Below are 27919 nucleotides of genomic sequence, written 5' to 3'. Positions count from 1 at the left end.
TTCTAAATTATGACTATGACCCAAAGAAGAAAGGGATGCACGTACACATGTGTATATTACTTCAAACAGCTGAATTTCTTTCAAATCTTTACATGCATGCACAGGACTATCTGAATCGACTTAGAGGGCGAAATGCTCTCATGAACAAAAACACAAGCACACAATAATTGGTTTAAAATTAAAGACTAATTAGTCTAAGAACCCTTATCACCACCTTCATCAAAAGGACTGCAGATTATTTTCTAAAAAGTTTTTTAAATAAAAATGCTTTTTCAGCATCGAATAATGAATTTTGAGAGAAAAGTTTGTGTCAGACAGAGACTTTACTTGAGAAATGCAGAGAAGGGAGAAAAAATATAACAATATAACACCCTTTAAATCTGAAATCAAGTGCCTGTTAATAAGGAAAATATAAGATTCATTCAGTCAAGTGCTGTAGAAAGGAAGACACAACACATGCAAAATATTTGATGCCATATTCAACACCGGGTTGTTTTTGCATCGCTGCATGTGGCAGTGCCAAGCTGTGTATTTGAGGCTGCTGTGAACAYGTGTACTTAAACATAATCAATCAGATGATCACCAGCTATCCACGACAGCCTGTAACACTGTCGATTTAATTATAGCCACTGCAACCAAAAAAAGTTGTACTCGYGTCATCAGAGCAGCAATTTGGACAAACCACCATGGAAAGGGGCATTTACGTGCCCTGCTGTCAATGCTGCCCATTTTCCCAAACCTCCTATGGRCAGCGCTGGTCTGTGCCGCGTGGGCAGATATTGTCCTACCCGTAACAGAGTCACTGGGTCTCGTTGACAGAGCAGCCCAGAGCTCAGTGTCCATCCCCACCCCAGAGAAACCAGCGGCCRGCCAGATTCCCGTCGCTTTCTCCAGTTACCGGCAGGGATGGAGCCGTCATCCAACAGACTGTTCCTGTTCTTCTGGCGGGGCTGCTCCTCGTCGCAGGAGCCGGCGACAGCCTCGGAGAAGGGCAGCTGGCTGGGGCCGTCGTGCGGGAAGTACTGGGAAAGCTCTGCCTCGGAGCTCACGGAGCCCTGCTGAAAGGGAGACGGTCATTGCTGCGCAAGGAGAGACCCCTCTCTGCCCCCCGCACTAACGGCCCTGCTCACACCACCCTGGTCGAAGAACTACGTTTAACAACTATTTTAAAAACAGAGGAATTGATGATGCACCGAGGGCCGAAGTGTAAAAAGCAAATYGCTGAAATGCAGCACATCAATACTTTCAGATAATATATGTTTTTCCCCCAAATTCCTCTAGAAGCAAGGGATGAAACCATTCACTTTGCTAATTCTCTTTGCATATCTTATTCCTTGAGAGAAGAATCTCTGCTTGTGGACACATCTCGTACAGTATCTTTGGCTTTTGCAGGAGAACAGAGATGTTTCCCCTGCAATGGCTATGGACAGAGACCAAACACTCAACCTGCCTTCAGGGCTTGGTCTCTTCTGCCACCTTTGGTCTCTGCTGTCATCTCCTGCCTCAATTCTGCCCTGCCATCATGACTCAATTGTGAGGCTTAAGAATCARCCCCCTTTATGGAACACCCGTGACAAGGATGCAGCACAGAGTTTTGGTTTTGAATCATGTTTAATCCTYGGGTAAGAGCTGAGTTTGAAGAAAAGCTCTTTTTATTGCATTTAAGTCTTTTACCCGGCTTGATGGCTCCAGAAAGCGCTTCATAGTCCAGCTGAGGGCAGATGAGGTCTCTCCTTGCTTGCCTTTGGCACTAGGCGAGGGGCTCTTCTGTGCAGCTCCTATTAAACAGTGCATTTAGAGGCCAGAGTTATAGCAGTTGTCCACATAYCCAGACAAGCTCCTTATTCACCGTGTGACCTGGGGGCTGCGCTTATTACCACCTATTATCTGAATTGCTAAGATAAAGTGAGATTTATTTTACATTTCACAACCTTTTTCTCCGATCAGGCAAAACRTTATCGCAGACACCCATTGCACCAGTCAAGCACAGGACACAGCTACAAAGAGGAGACAAGAAGAAGAGTCCCCCTCACCCACTGGAGCATGTTACTGATGAGGTACAACTGCAGAAGACACATTAGTGGCCAAGGGCAAGGTACACTGCATAAAGAGCCTACCTGTCACTGATATATAAAGGACAATTACATACCTAATATCCAAAAATCTTTAAAATCACCTAACAGGTCATTCTGTCCTTACAAAGAATTGCTTTGATCTGTAAGATTTCAGGAAATGCTAAGGCTGAGGTTCAAAATTATCAGGCATATGCCAGAGCACAGCATTTTGACATGGCCTCCATGATGAAGGCCAGTATGTCACAGCTGGGCTTCTTCAAATGGATACCCCAGTTCTTTCATTTTCTTGGTCATTTATAAGGAGAAATGCCCATGACAGCTGCAGTTGACTCCTCCTGCCCTTCTCCTAGCAGGACATTCTCCTTCAATGAAATCCCAAAAAGAAGACAGAGCAACCTCCTCTAGGCACCTCACTTTTCAGCTCATAGCAGTCTGCCTAGAGAAATCCAAAGCCAATGAGCCRAGCTACAGCGCTGATCTGTGTGGAACAGAACACTTGTGTTGAAAGTTTTGCAGAGAGCAGAGCGATTACATCCGCCAAACGTCTCAATTTGAAGGCCCTTAAAAAACTCATAGTGAGAAACCCACAAACAGGTCCTTAAACCTTCGCACATCTGGAAAAGGACAAATGTTAGGAGAGAACCCGCTGTTACCTGTGGTGTGAGAGCAGCTGGTGTCCTTGCTCTCTCGATGAGTAGTACGTGCTATTGCTTCATCCATCTCCTGCTCAGAAACCTGGGGTTCAGGAGAAGACACGAGATCAATACTGGGTAGTAGGAGTGAAGATGAGAATCGGACCACTCATCACTAGGTGATTCATTTCAGACATGCTCCTAAACCTCATCAAAGAGGAGCTAGTCGAGTGCTCCTACGTTCTGGCCTCTGCCTCAGCCCTGCTCCATGCTGTTCCTCTGCAGAAACGGGAAGCAGAAACCAGCTGAATCCACGAAGCCGACAKCCGAGTGCCGCGTTACGTAAGCAAATAAACCCGCACCAGGCCTGAAGAAATCAAATGAGGCCATTATGGCACCCTTGTAACCTGATTAAACACCATGCAGTGATTTACTGAGAAATATTACATTAAAATAGACAAAGGCTGCTTTGAACAAGCCTACGTCAGCAACAGAAGACGTGAGCACTTAAAGGGCCTACGGAAGAAAGCCAGACTTCCTGAGATATTAGCTGCCTTTTTAATTTTCATTTCTCCTCACTTAAGAAAACTAAATCAGCAGTCTATACTTAATGTTTTCTCCGAGTTAAGAATAAATACCGGTCCACAATACTCAAAATATGCTAATTATGTCCTAAATTACTGCAGTGCACTTACTTAATACTTATTACTAGAAAACTCCACACAATTTCAGAAGGCAAACAGTTAGTCTGCAGGAGGGTGTATTTAAAAACAGAAAGCAAGGTAATTCTGTCTAAAGTAATTTCTATATACATTGCTTTACGCTAATTAAAATTCAGCACAAAGAGAGATGAGAAACTTGAATCTTTCTGAACCATGAAGATTTGAAAGATTTCTAAGCAAACTCAGCAGTTTCAGCATAGTTTAAATGTCACATTCACTCAGAATAACAAGAAGAAAGAAAATGTTGTGGTATTTCTCTTGGAAGCACATGAAAATACCTAATTGAATATATTCAGCACTAGAACGTACCGTGAACCTTTTGGGTCATGAAATAGGAGATTAAGCATAAAAATGTCTAAAACAACACAGAAATCTGTAGAAAGCTCTCCCTGTTTTCCGCTTGCGGCATGACCTTACAGGAAACGCGGAGTCTGACGGCTCCTGGGGCACTCCAGCCTCCTCCAAGGACAGGGATCAAGCACATTCCCGCAGCATGTGCTCTGGGACCGCTGCACCAGCCTTGGTGCAGCCGGTGTCCTGAGCACCAAGCGAGGCCTGGGGCAGAGGGCAGCACGATGGGGGAGTTGGAGGTGTGGGGTGGAGGTGCAGCCCGTTCCACCCATGTGTGATCTCCCCATCCAAATCCCGCTCCCTGCATCCGCTTTGCCAGGGCAACCAACTGCATTGGCCACAAACCCAACTCTTACCCCTTCCATGCTCAGACCGTCAACCAACAGAGCCAAGGCCTCCTTTTTTTTGAATCATAAAACTTCATAGCACTGATAGCAAAGTCTGGGCATCAGCAGGCACCAATAAGCCTATTGTTGTATATTTGATTTAGCGGCAAATACACAATGAAATATAAAATAAATCCACATCTAGAACTCTGGTTTCTTCTAAAGGCTTCTATTTGTAGTCAGGAGTTCAAAAGTCAGAGCTCTCCGGACTCCCAAATGCAAATATTTTTACAGCTTCATTCCTGTTTAAACAGGAAGGCTTTGTACACTCACAAAATTCTTTGAAATATTGAAATAAAAGAAGTTATTATTCCCTACAGATTGGTTAAATGGGTTTGATCTTCTATCACCATTAGAAAAAATATTTGAACGTGATCACTCACTTTGTAAACACAGGCTTATTTCTTATTTTTGAATTGCCTTGTACAGATTTCTCAGTAGCAGCACATTCCAGATCTTACTTTTTTAAAAACAATATTCGTATTACTTTACTACAGTTGATCAGTTCAATCTGTTGATGTTTATATCTGGCCCAAATTATATTGTACTGAAACAGACTAACTACAACATAGATTTAAGCAGGAAGAGGCCATAYGCAGTATTTGCATTGCCGCTTGGCCCAAGTATGAGGAATGACGGGAACACTTCACCCAAGCCATTCCAGGAAAATTGCATTTGATCATTGAGTGACTAAGTGAAAAGCAGCAAGGAAGCTCTAACACTGCTGCAACTTACGAACTGGAAGGCATCACTACAATCCTTTAGCCTGACTTTTGGAGTCATGGAGACAAAACTCTCAAATTCTTCACTTGCTGCTTTTTGGACAGCAAGTTGCAGACTATGAGAGGAGATGCAAAGCCCACGCAGGGACCTGGAYGTGTGTCCTCCTCACCTTCGGGTTAGGATGGCGACTAATGATGAGGCTGACGGGCCCCGGGCCGCACTCGCTCAGGATGGCGTAGGCTTCGCTCAGCGCCGCGTGGCGCAGGCTCACCGAGTCCGCCTCCAGGATCTGATCCCCGCGGCTGCAGGCAGAAACACAGCCCGGTAATCCCACGGCCCGGTAATCACACAGCTAGTTAATCACACAAATATAGCTAGTTAATCACACAAATAGTTAATGACACTGCCCTATCCAGAAACACTTGTGCTCTTGACTGCTAGCCAAGCTTTTTCAAGGATACAAGTATCTGGAGAGCTGGCTTGCAAAGACACCAGTGGAGCTATTGCTCCCAGTGACAGGGCCAGTGTGAGSCCTGTTGAACTTAAGGCGGGAGGTCCAGGGTCCCTTTCTGCACTTACTGTCCATGCTATAAATCCAACAGAAAAATTTGGCTGTGTTCAATGAAAGTAAACTTCATTTCCAATTCTGTATCCTGATACTTGYTGAGCACCAGAAAAAAAAAAGAAAAGACTTGGATGGGCTGTTCCTTGCCATCATACTGAACTACTTAATGCAGACACCAGTGAGAAGTTCACAATTTAGATACGAATTCATGAAATGACTCTAGAAAAAACATTGGGCGAGATAAGCTTCTATTTACTTCAGAATAAAATAGGGAACACGTTTAGGAAAAGACTTGTCTGAGAGGGAAGGATAAATTGTATCGCTTTGTTTTTTCCAATTTTTTTAGGTCTTGATCATTGGTGCTCAGACATCTGGAACTATTCAAAGGAAAAGATTATCAGACAGGGATATCATTAAAGCATTCTCTGTAATTACTAAAACATTTGCTTTAAATAGACATTTTCAAACAATCCACTACTGCTGATTTATGCTGGATTAGCTCTGACAATGCAAACGAAATCAAACTAAGTCCCCAYGCCAAGGGCAAAATGGCAATTACACGTGGAGCCTTTCAGCTGCCCATGTTGTGGTACAGGCTGGAGATATCAAGGGGTGATCAAGGGCTGTGCAACCATGGCACTGCTCTGCCTATCCTTCCTATTGGAAACTGTGCAAACAGAATCACTTAGACRAGCACAGGATAGAAAGGAGGGGCCCAGATACAGAGGAGCTGGGTTCAAACCTGCCTGGTTTCCCAAAGCCTGTATCTGATTAATGAGGCTTTCCAAATCAAAACCATCCTCTTCATTTTGGCCTATCAAACCATAAACTACTGGTGGGACAACAGGAGCAACGTTTCAAAGAAGCAAGCTAGAAAACTGGGAAGCATGCCTGGATATAATCAATCACGTAACCTAATAAACGATACAGCTGTTATATACAGCCAGCAATGCAAACTCTTTCAAAAGGGTTTACAGGAAAGCAAGTCAGTATTAAAGCACTCTCTCCCCTGGATGCTCCTATTTGGGAGCAGCTTAGAAGAGTTTGGGCAGGGATGCAAGCATAAAATCAGCTTGTTCCCCTGTTCCAAAACTCACCTTGCCCTATTGCAATTTCCCTAGCACTTGAGGGCCACTGCACGAGCAGGGGACAGAGAGCTCTGCCCCCGGGCCAGCGAGGGCAGCTGCTGAGAGCCCTGGTGCTCTGGGCAAGAGCTTGACGTGGAGCATGCGGCCTTGCTGCACTCAACGCAGCCCTCCCTCTCTCCAAGCCTCCCCAAGCACTTATGCAGGGATGCAGAAAAATGAAAGGCCTTGGAGAATTTCCTCCAAGGGTTTTTCAAAAATGAGGACACCAGGAAAGGAAGAGAAAATAACTCTCTGCCACTTAACGCAGTGTAAAGCACAAGGGAATCCCGGGAGCGATTCCCCTTTCTCTTACAGTTCCTTGCAGCCATTCCGGATTCCCAGCGGAGTGCCCGGGACAGGCAGGGGACCTGCTGTGCTTCTCTCAGACAGGAAGGGCAGAAAAGCTCTGCTGCAGCCATGGGCACAGAGCACTGCAAGAAACTGCCCCCTCTCTTCTTGAGAGTTTCAGGTGCCTGAGCTTTGAGCAGAGCTCTGTGAACATCCTGCCAATTTGGGGTCTCTGGCTGCAGCTCGGATCAAAACTGATGATGCTGCATTTCTGCCCATTTCCCCTTCTTGAAGGGTGCTATTAGGCTCAGTTTTCCATGTAGAGAACAGAAAGAAAAAGCTTAATGATCATGCTGCTTCCAAGACACAGAGGAATGTCTTTTTGGTATTGAACACCACTTTGGAATGTCTTTATTTAAATATTTTATTTCTAGTGAACATTTGTAAGTTCCCTCCTTGCTACATCGACTGATTGGTGAAAACAAGATCTCAATCCATTTTATTGTAAAACTACCCCAGCATGATTTTGCTTTAACTAACCTTAATCTGCCATCCATTTTAGCCACGGATCCTGGGGCCAGGCTGTGAATGTATATCCCTGGAGAACTATTTTCCAGCGTGAGACAACAGGCACCAATGCCCAGCCCAACCCCTGGCTCTGTGGAAAACAAAAAGCACAAAAAAAAGCACTGTTGAGTCCCTGCAGATCGCAATCACACCGGACACACAAGTGTTTGTGTTCCCACATCACTTCTGACACTGAGGATCACGTATTGYTTCAGTCCTGGCCTTAGATGCAGCATTCAGGAAGCCAAGACCCAGAGGGGCAATTGGGATTGAAAATATCTGATCTTGGCTCTTTTCTGAGGTCCATCGCTGAGGGGACTAACTCTACTCCTGGCAAAGTTTTGGAGTACCCTGGGAGCTGCCKGGAACTGGCAATGTCACAGAAGGCTTGGTCAGGTTTGAGATAGAGAGGAATAGGAGAGCAATAAAGATGTTGTTTTTAAAATTATTTCAGAAAATGTGAGAAGGCACCAGAAACTTTTGCACTCTATTTTGTTAAATCCACTTGACATCCTTCAGCAATGAGATCTGAAGAAAGGGAATAAGTCATCTGTGGTTTAATCATTTCCCCTGTTCACTTTCACTTCTGCCTTCTTGAAAGGAAGGGTACCTAAAACAGGAATTACTGCATTTCTGATCTTCTTTGTCAAAATTTTTAGTCCAGCCTTTGAAGTCATCACTCAAGCCTTTAAGATACATATAGCCATCCCACTACATACAGTGCACACTCCAGGTTTAGCCATGATGACTATTACTGTTAATGAGAGAAGCCCTCACTAAGGAGTTCAGATCGCTCATCCTGATAGCTACCCCTGATAGCTGCCTTTAGGGCTGCCCTTTACTGGAAGCACACGGTCATCTGGGCTGTAGAGAGGCTAGGCCTTGTTTGGGCTGGCTGGTAYCTTGTAGCCAACTCTTTCAGCAGCATGGACTCTGCCATGAATATGGAGGAGCTTCCTCTTGGCTCTGGAAGAAGGAAAACATGAAAGGGGGACCTCTTTAAAGGGCTCTTCACTACAGCATGTGGGTTTTTTTTTTTTTTTTTTTGCGGGGCAACAATCCTGTGGTTCACAGAGAGCTCTCCAGAACCAAAATGACATCGGTAAGTGCCCTGGGCATCACACCCACATTCCCAGAACCTCCTGCAAGGAACAGCTGCATTCTCAGAGAGCAGTTCAAGGAAACTTCACCTTTATTAAGCGTCACATCCATGACGATCCGATCCTTGGGGCCGGGGCCTTTGCGACTGGAGGAGGAGCCATCCGTGTCGTCGGAGCCGGGGACGGGGGTCCCTCCGCTGGCGCTGGAGCTGGGCGAGCTGGAGCGGCTCAGCAGGGTGGGAGTCACGCAGGGCGTGAGACTGGGGCTGCGCAGCCGCGTGCGCACGGTGAGGGTCACCACCCCCTTCTTGAGTTGCTGGAGAGRCATCAGAAAAATCACACAATCAGGCAATGGAGAGGCCAATGTTTCGCAGTACAATAAATTGTGAGAGCAAAAGAATAAAACTGAAGGTGCTGAATGGCACTGAATGAAGCACAGACGTCCGTCTCACTACATCTGTGGTTGTTACCTTAAACCTCTGAATGGCTTCCTGGTGGGTCAGCCCTTGTAAAGATTCTCCATTAACTTCTAGTATTTCATCCCCTGGAAATCAAATACAAAAATGAAGTCAGCAATATACAAAGTATAGAGATGTAGCAAAACTCCTCATAAATAAAGCAACCTGCTACCAAGTGGATTCTAATTTACTGTTCAATAAAAAGCCTTTTACTATTTTCAGTTTATTTTTACTTGTCCTAATCCCTTTACAAGTTAATAGAGTGATGAGTTAGCAGAGTAAAGCCTGTTCTTCTGCAGGGATCCTGAGTGCTCTTTTAATAACAAATTGGAAACACTCCAGATTTTAACTGCAGCCTGAAATAGAGATGCTCATAACATGAGGTCCAAGGGGACCACAAAATTCCCTTTCTTTGGTGAGCATCAATAACAGAAATAAGAATTTAAGTGAAACACCACAGCATATCAAAAAGGCAAACGTGCTCCACTCACTGAGCACATGCAGTGAGAAAAGCAAGTGGCCYGCCGGCTGGGACAGCTTTCCTCACSCCAGAGAACAGGCACCACCACATGTCTGCCCACTTCTTCCAGGCTTCCAGGCTCTGGGCCTTGCCACTTACACTCAGCTCTGTTGATATCTCTTAGTTTTTTATTAAAAGAAGGGCAAAGTGAGCAGRATCCAGAGCTGCTTTCTGCAGTTTWATATACGCTTGCATCTGTGCACAATTAGATATAGCAATGTCATCCATCAGCCAAGTCTTCCCCTCTTCTCCTTACTTAGTTCCAGTTTAAAAAAAAAAAAAAAAAGAGAGCTCTGAATATCCTGTGAAGACTTGGTGGGTCTGTGGGACAGCTGCTCCTTGTTGGCTTCCCATGGTCAGCGCCCAACCAATGCTCCAGGGACCCCTGCTTCTCTCTGGCAGGAAGTTTGCGAGTTGACACCAAAAGCAGCCTCAAATGCAACAAGTRTGATGGGATGTAACGAGGGAAATGCTGATATGAGGAGGAGAGAAGCAACACAGGGGCAGCTTCTCGTGCAAGAGAAGTAACCCAGCTCCCGCAGAAGRGCTGTAAATGACTGCTCTGCATTCATGATCGCTTCCAACTTCTGACCATGTTAGAGTCTGCCTGGCATGGGAACACTCAGACCAGTGTCCCAACACACACACAGGGGCCAATACACCCAGCTCAGAGCTCAAGACTGGAAAAGCAGTATAAATACAATAGAAAATAAAATAAATAAAAAATAAGTAAAAATAATTATAAAATAAAATAAAATAAAATAAAATAAAATAAAATAAAATAAAATAAAATAAAATAAAATAAAATAAAATAAAAAATAATCAGGTCATACCTGCTTCTCTCAACAGCTGTGTAGGACAATTCTATCCTTCCCCTTTGCTTTATCTGATTGCGACCTTTACTTGTTTTTCACATCTAAATCACACTGCAAAGAGGCTTGGAGATCACAGAGGTCCAGATGAGGCTCTTCCAAGCCCGGCCTTCTGCATAACCCCTTCCTGGCCAAGCACTTCTAGCCAGATGTTGGCTAGACAGAAATGTTTCACTGCTAACAGTGTCACACCCTAGCCGAAGAAGTGGAACTTATGGCTTGGTCAAATAAAGTTCACCAAAAGGAAAAAAGCTTCATGCTGTAGCTTTCCCTTCTCAAATGCAACATAATCAAGTTGGCTGCTATGATCAACCTTCCCCAGGACAGACTATGAGGGTGTGTTACATCCTCCACAGTTCCCTGCAGATAGCCAGGTGCCTCACTACAGCAGTACTTGATTTCTTCTGCTGGACTGGAGCAGTATCTTACCGGGGTCCTTCATATGCAATCAACTTCTCACTACTATACCTTCTTTAAGCCTTCCATCAGCAGCAGCTGCTCCATTGGGAAATATAGTCTTCACAAAAATCCCCATGCGTCCGCGAGCGGAATCCTGGCCTCCCACAATGCTGAATCCAAGCCCCTGCAGAAAAAGGAGGAAGAGATGCACAGCTGGCACCTTATTCCATTATCACCTGTCTGAGAAAAACTGCCTGATAACACACAAGGACAAAGGAAAGATGAAAATGTAATAGCTTTCCAGGCACCACACTGAAATCTCATCCGCTGCTTACATCTCCTGATTTACTTTCACTCCACAGCCTAAAAGGCAGCAGCAAGCATGTGAAACTAAAATGAGCCAACAAAGTTATTTTTGTGGTGCACTGAATCAGTGGTTTTGTCTTGTCCCATTACACTTTCAAAAACTGTAATGTGTTGTCCCTAAATTGACAGAGAGCGAATTCTCACCCCTGAAATCTATATCTAGGATCAACTGTGCTGTCACAGACCCTGCATTTCCTCAGGAAAAAGAAAAGCTTAAGAACATAACATAAGGTCAGTGCTGTAATGTCAGCAATGCAGCTATAAGGGCTGGTGTGGTGGGGGCTGTCATGCACATATATATTTTTAATCATTCTGGAGACATGTACCACGTTGTATTTAAATAAATCTCGATCACTGTCTTCCTCAGGGCTCCATCTGTTAGTTCCTGCCCGTGCACTGCCCTGGCGGGCTGGGGGACCATCTCATGAAGCTCATCAGGGAATGAAGGAGCAGAACCAACTTCTCCCCCTTCCGCCCAGTTATTTCCCAGCCAAATTGCTTCCTTGATCCATCCCTCTACATTTCTCCTCTTGTCACCCCTGCATGCATATCTGACATGCTAAGGGAGCAAAGTCACCAGCCGGGTGGACAAGGGAAGTGAGAAACTGCTGTGCTTCAGTGATCTGAAGCAATGGTTGTTATTGGAGCCTCAGGCAGTGCTGGCTGAGGGGGGCTGGCCGAGCAGGCACTAACACCGTGTTTACAACCCGGTACGACACACGGCCTCCCTTGCTCTCCCTGGAATACAAGGCAGACAACTGGTTCCTATGGATTGTTATGAGCCTTTAGTAATTTGATAAGCTGTTACTGATCTCCGGGTAGGAGAGATCACAGCTCCACCGTGCAGCCCGACATGACTCAAACTGGGGTTTACGGCACCATGATCAACCCCAGAGCAGCCCGGGACCCTGGCTGCTCCAACACACTTCTCCCACAGCTCCAGGAGAAACGCTCCTRGAAGGCAGAATGGTTCCCACATTGGTGCACCTTCCTGGAGAGGTCCTGCAACTCTCTGCTGGAAAAGTGCCCCAAACAGATCTACCTAAAGAGGTAAAAAAAAAAAAAAAAAAACCCAAATCCTAGGTTTCATCCTTGGCTCCCAGCCATCTGCAAACAGGGATTCCTGGAAAAACTCTTCAAGTCCCAGGTGTGCAGAGAGATCACAGAGCAAACACTGCTAGAGGATTATCCTAAGAGAAGTGATTGCCCACAACAGGGTGAAAGGAACCCAAAACAGCAGCTCGTGGAGTGGGTTCACAGCCACTGCCATTTGCTGCCACCTGCTTCACCATGCTCTAGAGTCAACTGCACAAAGGCAGGCGGAGGCAGCTCACATGTGGGGAGAAAAAAGGCAGTTCTCATAAGAAAAACAGGTTCAAAAAATAAGTGAAAACAAAAATCAAGAAACACTTGCTTGAAAATRTCATGAAAGACCTGAAAGTCCCAAATCAAGGAGAGCTATCATAACTGGGCTGGTCTATCAGAGCAACCCTTATTTCTAACTCTCTGGTGAACGCGCAACAAAAAAATTCATTCTGTACTCAATCTAGAAAGTCAAAATAAGGCATTATAGTCCATAATACATTCATCTGATTATTTTAAAACCAAATTTCAACAAAAAACCCACGTATTTTTAGCACAGAAAAGTAAGAGCTCCCATACTCATATGGGTTAGACTGTGGAAATCCAGTTCTGCTCCTCAGTGCTCAGCCTGCTGGCATCTAGTGAATGTGCAAGCACGTTAGTATGGGAGGGGGAAGCAGGGAGAGGATCCTGTGACCTGCAGAATTCAGGACTCTCAGAAAAACAACCAACCAGCAACCTATCCTTGGGAGCAATTTAGTGTGTTGTGTTTTTTAACGTACCCAGATTGCTCAGAGATAAAACATGCTTGTCCAGAACTGCGCGTGCAAGCAGGTATTGTTCTGCAGCAGCCCCAATTCCGTACAGCCATACATATTTATAGGCCTGGTTTTAATACTTGGTAGCTCAGCATTGACCAGACACAGCAAATGAGACTCAAAGCCACCCCGCCCYAGGCGCGTGACACAACCACTGCTTCGCCCCTATTTTGCAGGCGTAATTTTGGCGTTCACTTTTAAAGATGGACTGTGTTGTTATTTTTATTGGCTATTTTTGAGAGTCACCACTAGGCAACGCCTCTCCTTTAATAAGCCAYGTGCTGGAAGCCAGGGAGCTGGAGATGCTTCAGGCTGTTAAGCATCAGCATTTGGCACATGCAAGGAACCGGCCACGTGCGGAGGCGCTCACCTTGCCCTGCCCTTTCATGAGGACAATGTTAGAAATAATGGATGGCTGGGTCAGTCTCCATGGGGATTCCACCTGGGCAGCACTGAAGGAGCGGGTAGACTTCTTCACAATATGATATTCCTAATAAAAATGAACAAACACAGGAAGTTASTCTGATTACTTGCAACAGGCACCGGGACATCACGCTGGGAAAATTGTGTGCATCAGGGAGAAGGAAAGGAATCACATAGATAGGAGCAAAAAGAAAGATATATTCAAATAAGCATYCAGGGGATAAAATCCTTGCTCATTACAGTCGAAGAAAATTTAGCCATAATTTTCCCACATTTTGCACAGTAAGAGCATTTTGCAGTGTACTAGTTCCAATTTAAATTAAAAAGATTAAGGGGAGGCTCAGGATAGAGTGAAGTTCTTATCTACTAAAAAGGCTGACATCATCGTGTGATTAAAATAAAGAGAAGTGGGGCTTTTCTGTGCTCACATCTCTAGACCTACATCCCATAGATATCAGCCTTTGGGCCTGGCCATAGCAGAAGTACCCTCTTCACCAGCCCCACAGCAAAAAGCTTCTCCGTCTGCGCCTAACAGAGCCCATTTTAGTGTCAAAATTAGGTTTCAGTCCCTGTGATGTGCACGTGCAGCCACATTTCATTACAGTCACTTCTCAGAGTCAGCCAGATCTTGAAGGACCAAGCACAAGCTCATGAAGGAAACAAGCTGTCAAGAGCCGGGCTCCTTACCCACCTGCCTGGCTCCTGCCGACTCCAGCTGCTGGGGCAGAGAGTGTTTTCTCCCTCCCCGGGAATATTTCACTGCTATTTCATAATTTGGTTCACCGTTTTCCACCATCAGCTCGTCATCTTCTCCCACGGATTCTAACCGGGATCCAGCACCTAGGAAAAAAAACCAGCAATGCCATGTCTGGCGGCTCTCTCTGGAGTGGRCTATCCTCACAGCAGCATGCAATAATCACCTGCAAATCCCAGCTCAAGCAGTACCATGTGCTATGCCACCAGGCAGCTACAAGCTAGGTTTGATCATCTTCAAATAAAAACTTTCCCGGTTGTCCCGGGTTTTATAAGACCATTCAGTGAGCCTGAAATCTCCAGCACTGTTGCTTGTGGTGGTAAAAAGATAATTGAGCCGGTAGCTCTGGGACAGAAAGGAAATTCAGCGGTTCTCACCCACTGGCACTTGCCACTGCACTAAGCTCTCAAATTTCATTTATTTAAAATTAAAAGGCTTGACACTATAGCTGAATACATTTCTAGAGGTGTTGTGTCAATCTGAGGGATTTTTTCTCTGGAATGGAGAAAGSAAATGTGTGCCAAGTTATTTTCTTTCCTTCTAGCAACTGTCCTAGTGTCTTGAAGAGGAGAAGAACATAAAAACAGAATTCACATTAGAAACAGAGTTATTTGTCTTGAAGGACATCCTGTAATTAGTCCCTGAGTTCCCTGTTCCTCACAATGGGGCTCCTCCAATTCTCATTTCTCCGAGGTACCTACGTGACCCCCGCTCACAGCAGCTCTCACGCGTTTGTCTCTGCAATTTCCCTGTCACACAGGGAAGGGCCGTCAACCCCTACTTTACAGATGAAAACCTAGGATGCAGACAAAATTCACACAAGTTGTATTTAAAGATCACTTTAAGGCAAGTTAAATTGCAGCTGCCACCGAAGGAGGCTGCTCTGCTTTCACTTCCCTCTCCATCAGCAGGTCCCTAGACAGGATGGGACTCATGGGCAACGCACAGGTCACGCATCCGTTGCAAAGTCACCCTGCGAGTCACCCCAGACCCACCCTGGGCCACCTTCTCCTCCCCAAGAGGCCACGAAGCCACCGGTGCCAGCGCAAGGGAGACGCTGAGCGGACACTGAGYCGGGGCAGTAGGTTGTTTTCACCAAGCACCAGTGATTTTCCAGCCGCTCCCATAGCTGGAATTTGTGCCCATCTCCAAGAGCGCAGCTCCCAACCCGCACCCTGCTTTGGAGTCCAAAAGTACCTCTGGTTTTAGAACTCCTGGCTCCCAGGCACGCAGGTGCTGCTGCCAAACACACCCTGGCCCACTATTTTGGCAGAAGCCATCTCCTGGCATGTCCTTCGGCCAGGGACCCACATTAGCCCTTCAAAATGGAAACCAAGGTGAACGCAGCAGGGATGGAGTCTCTAAGAGTCTCAGGGATGAGAAAAGGACTGAGCTCTGCATGCGGCCTCAATGTCAAGACCTCGAGCACAAGGCAACGCAGTAGAAAATGTGGGGAGTATCTGCTATAAATGGGTATTTTGGGGATGGTGTTTTGAAAGACTGCACATATCCCCTTAAAAATAAGGAAGGAAAAAGGAACTTCCAAAACCTTTCTGTCAATATAGTAGTTCAACTTCGGGAGCTGAATACAAACATGCTACAGCTAGATTTTTTTTTCTCCAAACTAAACTAATATGATGTTCAAAGGAAAGAAAAGCTACCTCTTTTAGCTCTCACTTTCAGAGAGCTAAAAGAAATACACTGTGTAAAAATTCTACTGCTCCTATCTTTTATCAATCCTGCTTTACCTTGGGATCGACTTCTGTATTTCAATATGCCACTTCCCAGAGTTGGACTCTGGTTGTTTCCCTTGGACACTTCTGCACAAGCTGGATCTTGAGACTTTTCTGTTTCCATGACCTAAAACAAAACAAAACAAAGACCAAACCCGATTTACTTGCAAATCAGAGAAGTTGATAGAATTCTTTTCATTTTTAATAAAACAAAGGATAAAAAAATTCCACTGCACATCACAATTTTCCAAAGCACATCATTGCATTAAGCCAGCACATACTTTAATAAGTAACTTTCAGGGGTGCCTTTGGACACTACTAAATATTTTTTCCTAAGGGCATTCCTAGGCAAATCCTCTGCAGGCACCATACTAATGCCCCCAGGGTGCCTCCAGTACCCAAATCAGCTCATTCAGTTGCTTTTCCATGCGTTTTCACAAAATTTGAGTGTCGCTTTTATTGCCATTTGTTCAGCTCAACAAACTTCCAGAGACATCACGACAGCATCTTTAGAGATACGACCACTTAAAGGAAAATGTCATGTTATTGCTAGCTTCCACAGCTGAATAACAATGAATGTTGTGGATAAAAAGCAAATTCAGTAGAAGCTGTTGAGGGTTACACAGGGAAGCAGCCAGAAGTCTGGAAACGCTCATCTTAAATTTACCCACAGAATCTCACCCTGAGTTGTCCGGAGTAAACGCACAGAGACACGAGGAACTTGCTCATCCGTTGCCTGCTGCCTTGCACTAGCAAATGCAAGGTGAGTGTCAAAGGCTATTGGCATTTGCCCAGGTGCAGGTGACAATAAAAGGTGGCAGTCTACAGACCTGCCACCTCCAGCAGCATGGGCACACACGTCCTTTTCCATGCTGGTCTCTCTGCAGAGGTGCTGAGCTGCTCAGGGTTACTCTTTACAACATCTACATTGTGGAAGAGCACAATATCTTTCTCTTCTTTTATACTTCCTTTATTAAGCTACAGTGGTAGGAGATTTCTTAGACAAAACACCACAGAGTGATCCTTGAGATCCCATCTTCTCCCCAAAACAAGAAAACCRAAACTCATCTTTAACATGGAGTCTAGATCTTCTGATTTTGATTCAAAGGGTAAAAATTCAGGAAAAGATAACAATGGCAGATAACAGGGATCTATAATAGAAAATGCTCTTCAATTTTGGCTTTTTACTCCTCTCCATCATTAATTGCTGTGCATCACTTCTGAAGTCRCACACCCAGCTATTACTCGGTGATTTTTCAAGGTGGTGCAGCATTGACCTCAGAGTCCGCAGCTAATACCAAACGCTCTGCGACATGGTTCCACATAACGTGATTCCCCTGAAGAGCAAAATAACTATTAGTCTAATAAAACCACTGCTTATGGTTCGTCTACCCTCATGAGGGATTCTTTCCACACAAAAATCACTTATTCAGTGATTTTAGAGGAGTGAGAAGCAAACAGGCACCCAGGGCAGCACTGATTCTGGAGGGATGGATATTTGAAGCACAGGGGCAAAAAGCCCRTGGCCAGGTGCCTATGTGAAGCATTTGGCTTCGTCTCTGCAGAAAGGACGTGTGTACCAGACAGGACGTGTGTACCAGGTTGTGCAGTGGTGCTAGTTTAGCAAGTCAGCTCCTTCAGGGAGCCAAAGATCACGTCCAGGTAAAACCAATGTGCATGTTTAATGCAAAAGCACACTTTGTTTACGGAGGTAATCCCATCACTTAATCTTTGCTCGTCCTTATGAAYGAGCAAAGTCTTTCCAGTCGTGCTTTCTAACTTCCACCACGTTCCCTGGTGCCTCAGGTCTCTCCCATCTTCCATCCACCTCAGCTTCTTGCTCCCTGACCTTCTCCCTGGGCTGGAAAGCTGCAGTTGGAAGTGTGGAGCCCACTGCCTGCCCACCCTCATCAAGCCCCTTCCTTCACACCTCTCCATCGCCACAGCGCGGCCATGGCGATGAGCAGAGAGCTTTCCCTCAGACCCTCCTGAGCAGGGCCCAGGAGGCCCAGGGCATCTCCCTGGGTCCTCCCAGCCCGGAGGAACAGGGGACACCTCTTGTGACAAACTGGGATGGACCCGATCTCCCATCTCTGCCATCTGAGTGTGGTCCAGCACAGCAGAGCTGCTTCGAGCCACACTGCGCGGGGACATGAGATGCTGCGCTCGACATGGCCGCACCGCTCCCCACAGGGGGACATGAGGCGCTGCACTCGATATGGCCGCACCGCTCCCCACAGGGGGACATGAGGCACCGCTCCCCACAGGGGGACATGAGGCGCTGCACTCGACATGGCCGCACCGCTCCCCACAGGGGTACATGAGGTGCTGCACCCGACATGGCCGCACCGCGCCCCACAGGAGGACATGAGGCGCTGCATGCAACATGGCCACACTGCTCCCTGCAGCTCAGGGCAGCAGGAAGAAACTCGGCCTGCTCAGCAGCAACCCAGGCACACACACACGCCCTAATCCATACTCTTATATCCTCTTCCCACACTGAGCCAGGGCTCAAGAGCCAACCACTTGGTACATCCCATGTTCTGCTACACGGGCTTTGTTTAGGTTTCGATAGTTCCTGCTATTTAGTTACTTCAGCTATGCAAGAGAAGCAAGTAGGGATGCAGCTGCAATTACACCAAATTCCACTTGGTGAGGCAGGGGGAAGAATAAGAGGGAACCGCCACTTCATTAATAAAATGCAACCCATTTCTTCACGTCACTGCTGTGCAACGCTGGAGGCCGGGAAACAGCCAAGGGCCGGAGAGGGGCACACGGGCGCAAGCACAAGCACTAGGCACAGCCTCCAGCCATTCCTAGTGGCTTCCTGAAATTACATTTTATGCAGCTTGGCTTCAGACTCCAGTAAGAAGTAAAAACATCTAAATTACCTATGGCTCTGTTTATTCCTCGTTTTAGCAAAAATACTTTCCTGACATATATTATAAACATTGAGGGGAAGACATTCTAGGCCTCACGATATATGCCACGAAGTAGATCTTATTTAAGTTGTTGAGCTTGTCTGATAAACCACCAAGGGTTTTATCCTACTCCGAAAACACTCAGAAACCCAATCCACAAAGCTTTCGAGAGCTCCCAGCAGTCGTGTGTATGTAATCTTTGGCTCTGACATTGGCTCCACTGTCGTAACTTAGACAAGAAGAAAACGCAGCTCCACCTTATCCTTCTGGCCACACGTGAAGGTATCGCTTTACCGTCTCGAGCCAGCTGCCAGGACTGTAACCATGCCCTTTTAATTTTCCTTGCTTTCAAGGAAATGGAGCTTATTATTTCAGTTTTGTGTGCCTCTCGTTAAACCGAGCTAATAAATCCTGCTCAATCCCGCCGTTTCATCGTTAAAGACAAGGCGAGTTTTAACACACACGGTAGTTTTGAGGGCGGTCTAAAAATAGAGACCATTCTGACAGTTCATTAAGTAACTCGGGGACCAAGCGATGGTGACATCTCAATTGATTTCAAAGGAAATGGTGCTATCAGGAGCACACAGTCCTGGCCCGCCACCAGGATGAACAACTGCCCCGTGAGCCTTTCCTTGGGCACAACTCCAAAGCGGCCGGGCCCCTAATGAGGCGAGATGAGGAGCAGGATCATGGAGAGGCTGCTTTCTTTAACCACAAACAGCTTGGCAATCCTCGCTGCTTTGCAAAAACAAGGCAGTGCACATGGGATGATACAATTTAATAAGCAAACTGCTTCGCTGCTGCTCTCACCGAGCTCCTAAGCTGTTGTCTTTCCCAGCATCCAGCCCATCCATCTCCCCGAGGTCTGGATGCTGGATGTCTTCGCTGAGGAGTGCTGGCAGAAGATGGACAAGTTTACCTGGATATTTGGGAGGTGAAACCAGTAGGCAGCAAGTGACGAGAATGAGATTAGAGTTAGCCTGAGCCCTCTGCTCCTTGCCAGGCTGACTCGTAGCAGCATCRGCAAAGGCTGACACCACCTGCAAGTCTTTGCCCTCCTCCAAAACAACATGTTTGGAGATGATCGGCTGTGCCCTGGCCCACAGCAGCGGTGTATGGGCTCCACAAGACAGATCTCGGCTTCCTTGGTCCTGCCATGGCCGCCTTTTCTTAGCAATATTCATATTCCACAATGAGGGTGCCAGTGTACATCCACAGGCAGGGTGAACCCATGAGCCCAACGTACCCTGGTACTGGCTCCAGAACTGCTGGCATCAGCCCCTAGAGAGGAGGTACAAGATGCCCTTAGCAAATCTGGATTAACCTGGTCCCCACAGAAAGTCTTTCTAGTCTCTTGAGACCAGCTGATGCCTTAAAGATTTTCAATTTTCCTGAAGTTTGAGGGGGGGCGGATTTCTTTGAAGCATGGTTACAATTTCAGTTGTTCCAGTAATTCATGGAATTCATTTCAGTTGTTCCAGTAATTATTTACTCCTTTCAGGGACGCAGCGTGCTTTAAGACTTAAATGCATCTCGCGGACAGGAAACTCCACAGGCTCTCTTACTTTGCACGGAAAGTAAAATACCTCCACTTTTAAATTAGTTCTTTTCCTATTTAATCGAATCCACCCCCCTCGCCCTGCCCCCTGCCAAATTACAAAGCACAGCCATGTAATTTAGCRGCGTTAACACTGCAAACAAAGCAGGCTTTTTAATCAGGAGAGGTGCTGAGCTTTCCGCTGCTTGTTGCTCGGGTTTGACTGTGTGTGCAGAGCCTGGGGAAGACGGGGCTGAGCCCAAAGGCAGCTACGTGTCTGCCCAAAGGTGGGGATCACAGCCCAAGGAGWGCGTGTCCTTGGCCAAAGCCACGGGGCTGGTGGCAAGGCCGAGCTGACCTGGGCCCGTCAATGCCCAGGTGCAAGCCCTGTGACTCCTTTCCTCGCTGGGCTCCATGCGGCCGCGATGCCAGCGCCAAGATGCAAAGGGAGCTGGAGAAGGGGAGGAAGGGCCGCCCAGTCAGTGCCCGCTCGGTGCCTCAGCTGGGTGTCCTGGAGGAGGCTGCAGCTCGGGGCTGTGGGAGGGCTCAGGCCGGGCCGCAGTCCTGGGAACGACGGCGGTGGCYGGGCCGCTGCTTCCTCCTGCCCGTGGAAGGGGATGTGAACCCAGGCCTCCATTCACTCCTCATAAAGCCAGGGCTGGAAACCTCTCTGCTCAAGCGCAAGTGAGGAGATCAGGAAGTCAGATAAAGGTTCCAGAAGGGGAGCTGCCCTGTTCGCTGAATAGGTGGAAATACTAAATAAATAAAACAAAAGCCTTTAAAAACGTCTCTTAAAGAAAGTCTGGTCTATCACTCAACTAAACRCTTACAACATTCAAAAGCAGGCTTAAGTTTTCACTGTAATGCAGCAGTTGCTAGAAGGAGCATTGCAGGCAGCTCAAATAGGTGCAGAATTCCAGTTATCTTGGACTGTTCTCTCCCAAACGCATAAATGAGGTCCACACAAACCTGCATTACGTGAAACGTGGCCTGGCACTTACCAACACAGCAGCACCCACCATTTGCTCAGCAAACACACTGCAATCATGCTGCAGGACCAAGCAGATGCTCTCATCTTACCCAGTGCTCAGCTTATTTTGCATTACAGAGCCTCCCGTGCCCCCAAAGCTTCCATGAGCCTGGGACCAGGCATGCAGCACACCGACCAGGGCCCGCACRATGCCGGCAGCCTGCAAGTTCTCAATGGTAACAGGCTTCAGTGGAGCTGCTTTCTAAGACTCATTGGTGCAATGTCATTTTAATGGTCAGGGTCATAGTTAAGTAAAGTAGGTTTTAGTTTCAAATTTCCTAGTGGTTGCTACGAATAACAGAAAAGTTTTGCAGACACAAACATTGCAAATACCCTTCTAAATAGAAAGAAGCACAGGAAACAGTTAATGCAACTAAATTCTCCAAGATGAGGCATCACAGATAGCCATGACTCCTTGCAGACAGTAAGATGCTCCCAGCTATTAATTCATAATGTTTTGGGGGCCAGATGACACCACTTCTGCAATTTATCCTGATTTTAATCACAAACAGCATCTAAGTTGGAGAAAATCAAATTCAGGCATTTCTGAAACAGTTCACAAAGTGACCGCTGCTACATATATGTTTTTTAAAGCGTTATTCCCTGCTGCCAAACCAAACCATACTTGTGTGCAGTATATTCAGAGACCACGAGATGTCTCCGCGGGCTGCACAGTGTTGCCAGAAGATTGGCCCTCGTAGACAGAGGAGATGGACATGGAGCTCARGTTGTACGAGCTGCTCCGACTCCTCAGCTGTTTTCTTTAATAAATGCTCATGGCTTAGCGCAAACCCAGAGCCCATACATTATTACAAACCATAAGCTGCTTCTGATCTTTTTTAATTGCAACCTTTTTCCGTGGGGCGAGGGACAAAGGYGGCAACAGGCAATCCGTTAAAAATAAACAGCTCTCCCGAGAGYGGAGCGAGACCTCCCTAGCGCCGAAGTCAACCCGCAGCTGCGGCCAGCGTTCCCAAGGGCGCAGCTGGTGGAAAGCTCTGGATTTCAGGTCTCAAACCAGTTCATATCATCTTAAGCACACGAGAGGATATGGAATCCATAAGCATTAAGTGTCTTTCATACCCAAAGCCTACGCATTAAATGGGCTGTCTTTATTCGAGCACAGTAAATCTAGCGTACATTGGAGCTGAACCCAACCGAGGCTGGACCGTGTGCACGCTCAAGAATTTGCAGATAAACAAACTGCAGATGTGATGGGACGACATCCACGCTAGCTCTCATATCCTAGAGCCTTTATCATCTCTCTGCTAATGTATGGGAACTGGATGGCTGTGACAGCATCTCTCTTGTTCCAGTGCCACGAGGGGGTTATTTTTAGTTCGTTAAAGGCAGTTCATCTCCTCCAAAGCTGGGCAGTTAGCCAAACAGCCAGAGGAGAGATGGGGTGTCCTGTATATCTGTTGCTTTATGGGAAAAGCCCTCATTCAGAAAAACAAAGAACATACAGAACCTGTACTGGAGATAAAGTGTGTTTCTATTACTCTGCTGACTTGGCTTTCAAATGCATTACATGGAAGAGCAAGAATTATAACTCCGGGCATTGTCTATGCTGATATTTACAGTCAAGTCAAGAAGGTTATCGTCCACCAGCCAAAGCAACAGGAGATATGTCATCGCCTGTAGCCTGCACCGTATCTACAGGGAACCCTGCTGATAATCAGTCTCTGGATGAGACCGTTTCCCCTGGGCTTGTGTTTAACCAGCAGTAGCAGCAGCAAGGGGTCCGGCGCGGCTGGAAGTTGGGAGCAGGCGGCCTTCTCCTTCTCCTGACCCCACGAACGTTTCGTTGTTAACGCCTGCACAAGCATTTCAGAACCTGCTGGAAAGGGGAATGTGTTCAGTGTCCCCAAGCTGCCTTCCATCACTCCTCCTCCTCCCCGAGCTCCTCAGTGCACAAAAATCCCCATATCCTGCCCAAGGCATTGCCTGCACCCCCAACAGCACCACCTGCCYTCGGGCAATTGCGGAGCAGCCCCAYGGCAAGAAGTTCCTTTGGCCTCTGGAAGTAACAGGGCTGCTAACGCACAAGAAGAGCAGTCAYGTGGAGCAAGCAAGACTTGGTCCCTGAACATTTTGCCATTTTCTCCTGCCCAAATTCCTGCCTATATTTACTCTAAAACTTGTGCTGACCAGTCTCCTGCATTCGCCGCAGGATGTGGCGTGTCAGTCTGGCTGAAGCGCGAGCGAAGGGCACTGCAGAGGTGCAGATCCATGACCTGGACAAGGCTGCATCTCAGCAAGGCAGAGGCGAGTCAGACTTCCAAGACATGCAGCACTGATAGTGGACTGGTATTTCCAAGCCACGCCGAGCTGAGGCTGCACCCTGCTCTCGCCGGTCCCTTTGGGGGCTCAGCGCCCCAGGAGATGAACAGTAAGGAGGAGGTAGGAGTTGCAAACACTGCCAGCCCCTGCCAGGAAGAGGAAAGGAGCCCCTTCATCCTTCACATAACATATCTCAGTGCAAAGCAGATTGCTGACAGCAAAAGGTCTCCCTCGCTTTTCCAGACATCAGTTCTCCCTGGAAAGTGATTCCCTTGTCAGCAGCCTCTGGGGAGGCTGCAGTGCCCCAGCGGGGACGGACGCTGGAGCCCTCCAGCAGCGAGGGGCCCTCCCCGTGCGGCCAACGGGCGAGTTACGTTCCGCTTCCTGCGCCTTTGCAAGGCCGGCGCCTGCTCCCAAACCCTCTCCCAGGGTTTCCAGGAGAACTTYTGACCCCAACGGTGTTTTTAAACTTACAGCATTGTTATCCCTCTTCCTTATTATGCTTACACGGCTAGAGGTAATTACACACGGATCCTCCAGCAAGACAGAGGCTCGCAATGGGAAACAGCAAAACTTTCCTAAGGCTCCGAGCGAAAAAGAATAAAAAAGAAATAAAAAAGGAGGTGGGGGGCAAATCCATTTCTGCATATTCACAGAATAGGTTTATTTTTTCAATTTCAGCAGCGTGCCTTGCCAAAAACGTAAGTGGGTTTTGGCACAAATAAAGAAACACAGCTCAGACAGAAATGGTGGTATTTAGGCTTTAACCAGCGACATCCTGTTTCTGCTACAGTGGGAGCATCGGGCCTTGGTGGGTCGCGGCAGTCTCCAAACGCAAAGCGCCCACAACTTGGATCACGTTGAGCACTTGAGGTCAATGCAAAATGATTCAACACCAGCAAAACAGGGGGGTGGGAAGGAGAGGAGGGGACTGGCACAAGGACGGAGTCTCCTTCCTGCCCCAGCATGGGCAGCAAGTGCCCCTAGGACTGCTCTGCCCCTGCCTTCGGGCACTGCACACTCCAGCCCCCCTCCATCCCCTTGCATTAAGTTACTCAAATTCCTCACCCATCCATTCATATGAACCTGCTCATTACTACTGGCTACTTAATTAAGAAAATATTTGAGCAGCATATGTTGATGCAGGGGCAAAATCTTTCAGAAGCAAGTAGGAATGGTGCACATCTCCACACATACATCCACACTCCAGAGTAATCAGGTATTTTGCAGACTCTTGGTGGATTCCTTTTCTGCCCACAGTTCCCAGGTTGCTCTGCCACGCAGCAATACGGTGACAAATAGCTTCAATTTCGAGCAACAGAAACGCCAGTAAAAATGAATTAGAATTAAAAATAAATAGTCCAAGGCAAATAACATTATATTGTCCTATCTCACTTGGAAACAAATAATGACATTTTAAAATACCAGTGTCAATTGCACAAGGCAAAATATGGATTTGGGGTGGGAGTTTAAAATCCCCAAAGTAATTCAGGACAATTTAACACAAGCTCTGTGGCCCAGTATTTCATATCTGAAGTTGAAGAACATTTTGGCCAAACTAGCTCTGAAAGAAATACGCTTTAAGGATATTAATGTAATCCTTTTGCTGCCTGGCAGCACAAGTTTTATTAAAGTTAGAACTTGAAGGGACATTTCAYGTTAAACAGGGGGTTTACATAACCAGACTCTGTTGAAATGGAGCTCCAATTAAACTGTATTTATGAAACTTTTATTAATGTAATACAACAAAYGGCCTTTTAAGTAAGCCTTACAAGTGATATTTCTCTTAAATTACAGTTTTCAAGTATCACTAACAACTCTTTTACTGGGTCCTGAGGAAGCTGAACAGCTCAGTACATTGCCAAGCTGCAAACCCTGGAGCAAAACTGGGGGTTTTAAATAACTTGCTTACAGGGAAACCACTGAAGAGGCACCTAAGGAAGAGATTTGTTTCCTTCTCTGAAGTGATGCAGAATCACAGACCCGTTTAGCCTGGAAGGGACCTCTGGGGGTCCCTTCTCAGAGCAGAGGCAGCTTAGACCAGGGTGCCCAGGGCYGGCTCCAACTGAGCTCTGAATATCTATGAGGATGATGATATCAGGGCAAGTCTTAGCCGTAAATGATTCTTTCCGGAGCTACGACCCCAAGATGACTTCAGGAAAGCCCCGCAAGTGCCGGGGTTCCCTCCCGCAGGGCTTCTTCTTCAGGAAGGGATATTGGTCCCTCTGCACAAAGCACCGGGCCTGCTTCAGCATGGAAAAGATGGGATGTTAACCCCCAACAGCAAGTACAGCAGGTCTRTGATTTATGGTTCTGCCCAGTACTGTGCTGTATTCATAATGAAGTTCATAACAAAAGACCCTGGCCAATGCTAAGAGCTTCCAAAATCCTTCGCCCTGTAAGTCTAGTAGCATCTCTRTATCCAGACTCTGGAATTATGCAGATTTATGGGATGTTGGTCAGCAAACACCAGCTTGGTACTGCCCCARGCCTCCCAGGATAACTACAGCCCGTGGAGGGCTGAAACATGGTGTTACTTTTAAAGTCTTCCTTGCTGCCTTGGCCTCCTGCCCAGCAGCAACGAGCGGCAGCTGGAAAGGGCACAAGTGGAGTCAGACTCCAGGACTATGAAAAGGGGCATGAATCCCCAGCTGCTGTTTTGAATTACTTTTTGTTACCTAACCACCCAGGACACGACACTGCTGCCACCATCCATTGGAGGCTCTAAAAGTGTTACTGAAGGCAAGACACAGCACATTAACCTCTTGTCAGAGGGGAGAAACCGTGGGTAAGAAACACAGCTCCTGAGCRGAGTGAGGCTGGGAATCACCTCCAAAGCAAGAGGTCCTGCTGCTGAGACCAGGTTCACAGTCTCAGTTACACTGGTTCAGACCTTGAGTACCTGCCTCAACGCACTCACATTCACATGAGTAAGAGAGCAGACAAGCTTGGCTTTGGCTTCAATCATCAGTCACAATGTCACCTCTATCTACAGTACACACGTGGAGAACATATATATGAGAGAAACCATGTGGTCATCACCAAGAGAGCTGGAGGAGCAGAGAATAGTAATTTTCAAAGCAATTTTGCAGGAATATATATTATTATATACCTTAGATATAGATTTTTATAAAAATATGTATAAAAAGGTGATACTTTTTGTTCATACGGACCTTCAAATTGGCTTCAGGAAGCCTTAGCRTGAAAAATCCTCCTCTTTGTCCCGCCAGACCCAGTAAAGCGGAGCGAAGCGTCTCCCTCTGACCCATTCCCATCCCTTAGCGCTACAGAGAGCTCCCCAGCGAGCTCCATCCCTCTGAACTCCACCATCACCTCCTGCATTACAGAAGCACGGAGGTGCCACCACCCAAAGCAAGATGCCACACAGTAGGCATGACCCAGCCAGCTTTAAAGCCAGAACAGCCCCACTAAGAGCRGGACAAGCTGCTCCTGGAGCAGGATTCCAGGACAAGCTGTAAGCTCTGCTGTGTGGTCCTGGGTGGGCTGTTTTGGCAAGGCCTACAGTGACATGGGGGCTACCTGGGGTTCCCCTTAGTGTTGTTAATCTGGAAAGGAAACACTCAGTAACATCAAAAAAAGCCATCGCTGAAAACCACAGAATCCCTTGCTGGAAACTCAGGGGCACATGAAGTGACAAATAATTGTTAACAGATGCTGAAAATGTCACCAGAACAGCAGGTAGCTGCATCCTGAAGCCCTATGTAATTACATTTTGCAAAGATTGATTTTAATGTTCAAGCTTTGCTGAGCCACAGCCTTGCAAATAATTACCAGAATTTGAAGCACAATATCAAAAAGAATTGCCAAATCCTTTTTTTTTTAAGCCAAAAGAATGCTTAGATGTCCACTCAAGTTAGCTCACAAATACTGGCATTATCATCAACACTAAGTATCCCTGATTTATTTGTTTTTCCCTCATTCCCACAAATAGTCAGCCTGGCACATTAAAGGAAAGACTGCACAGAAATAAAGGAACAAGAAAACAAAACATGTCACACAAAAGACTTGGTTGAGAGCTGGGACTATTATAAGCACATACTCGAAGCAAACCAGACATAATAAACAGGTATAAAGTGAATATTAGCATCAGCTAGGCTATAGTACTAGGCCCATCTTGACAAGGGATATGTTGCATGAAAGATTGTAAATAAAAGAATATAAAATA

General features: G+C 46.6%; 1 protein-coding gene across 1 annotated transcript in view; it reads right to left on the bottom strand.

Annotated features, from left to right (window-relative positions):
- PDZD2 (PDZ domain containing 2) overlaps positions 1-27919 on the bottom strand; it is a 156747-nt gene that overhangs the window by 20419 nt on the left and 108409 nt on the right. Inside the window, exons 7-17 of the mRNA XM_026038145.1 lie at positions 15978-16089; positions 14167-14315; positions 13423-13542; positions 10855-10969; positions 9007-9080; positions 8627-8852; positions 7410-7527; positions 5059-5191; positions 2729-2810; positions 1675-1778; positions 899-1058 (exon numbers count right to left, since the gene is read on the bottom strand). Of these exons, the coding sequence (XP_025893930.1) occupies positions 899-1058; positions 1675-1778; positions 2729-2810; positions 5059-5191; positions 7410-7527; positions 8627-8852; positions 9007-9080; positions 10855-10969; positions 13423-13542; positions 14167-14315; positions 15978-16089 (1393 nt within the window). The remainder of the gene's footprint in view (positions 1-898; positions 1059-1674; positions 1779-2728; positions 2811-5058; positions 5192-7409; positions 7528-8626; positions 8853-9006; positions 9081-10854; positions 10970-13422; positions 13543-14166; positions 14316-15977; positions 16090-27919) is intronic.

The sequence above is a fragment of the Nothoprocta perdicaria genome, unplaced genomic scaffold, assembly GCF_003342845.1.
Source record: "Nothoprocta perdicaria isolate Ctin4 unplaced genomic scaffold, notPer1 scaffold_1, whole genome shotgun sequence".
NCBI lineage: Eukaryota > Metazoa > Chordata > Aves > Tinamiformes > Tinamidae > Nothoprocta > Nothoprocta perdicaria.
The sequence above is the reverse complement of the archived record's forward strand: the minus strand, read 5'-3'. Positions and strand labels throughout refer to the sequence as shown.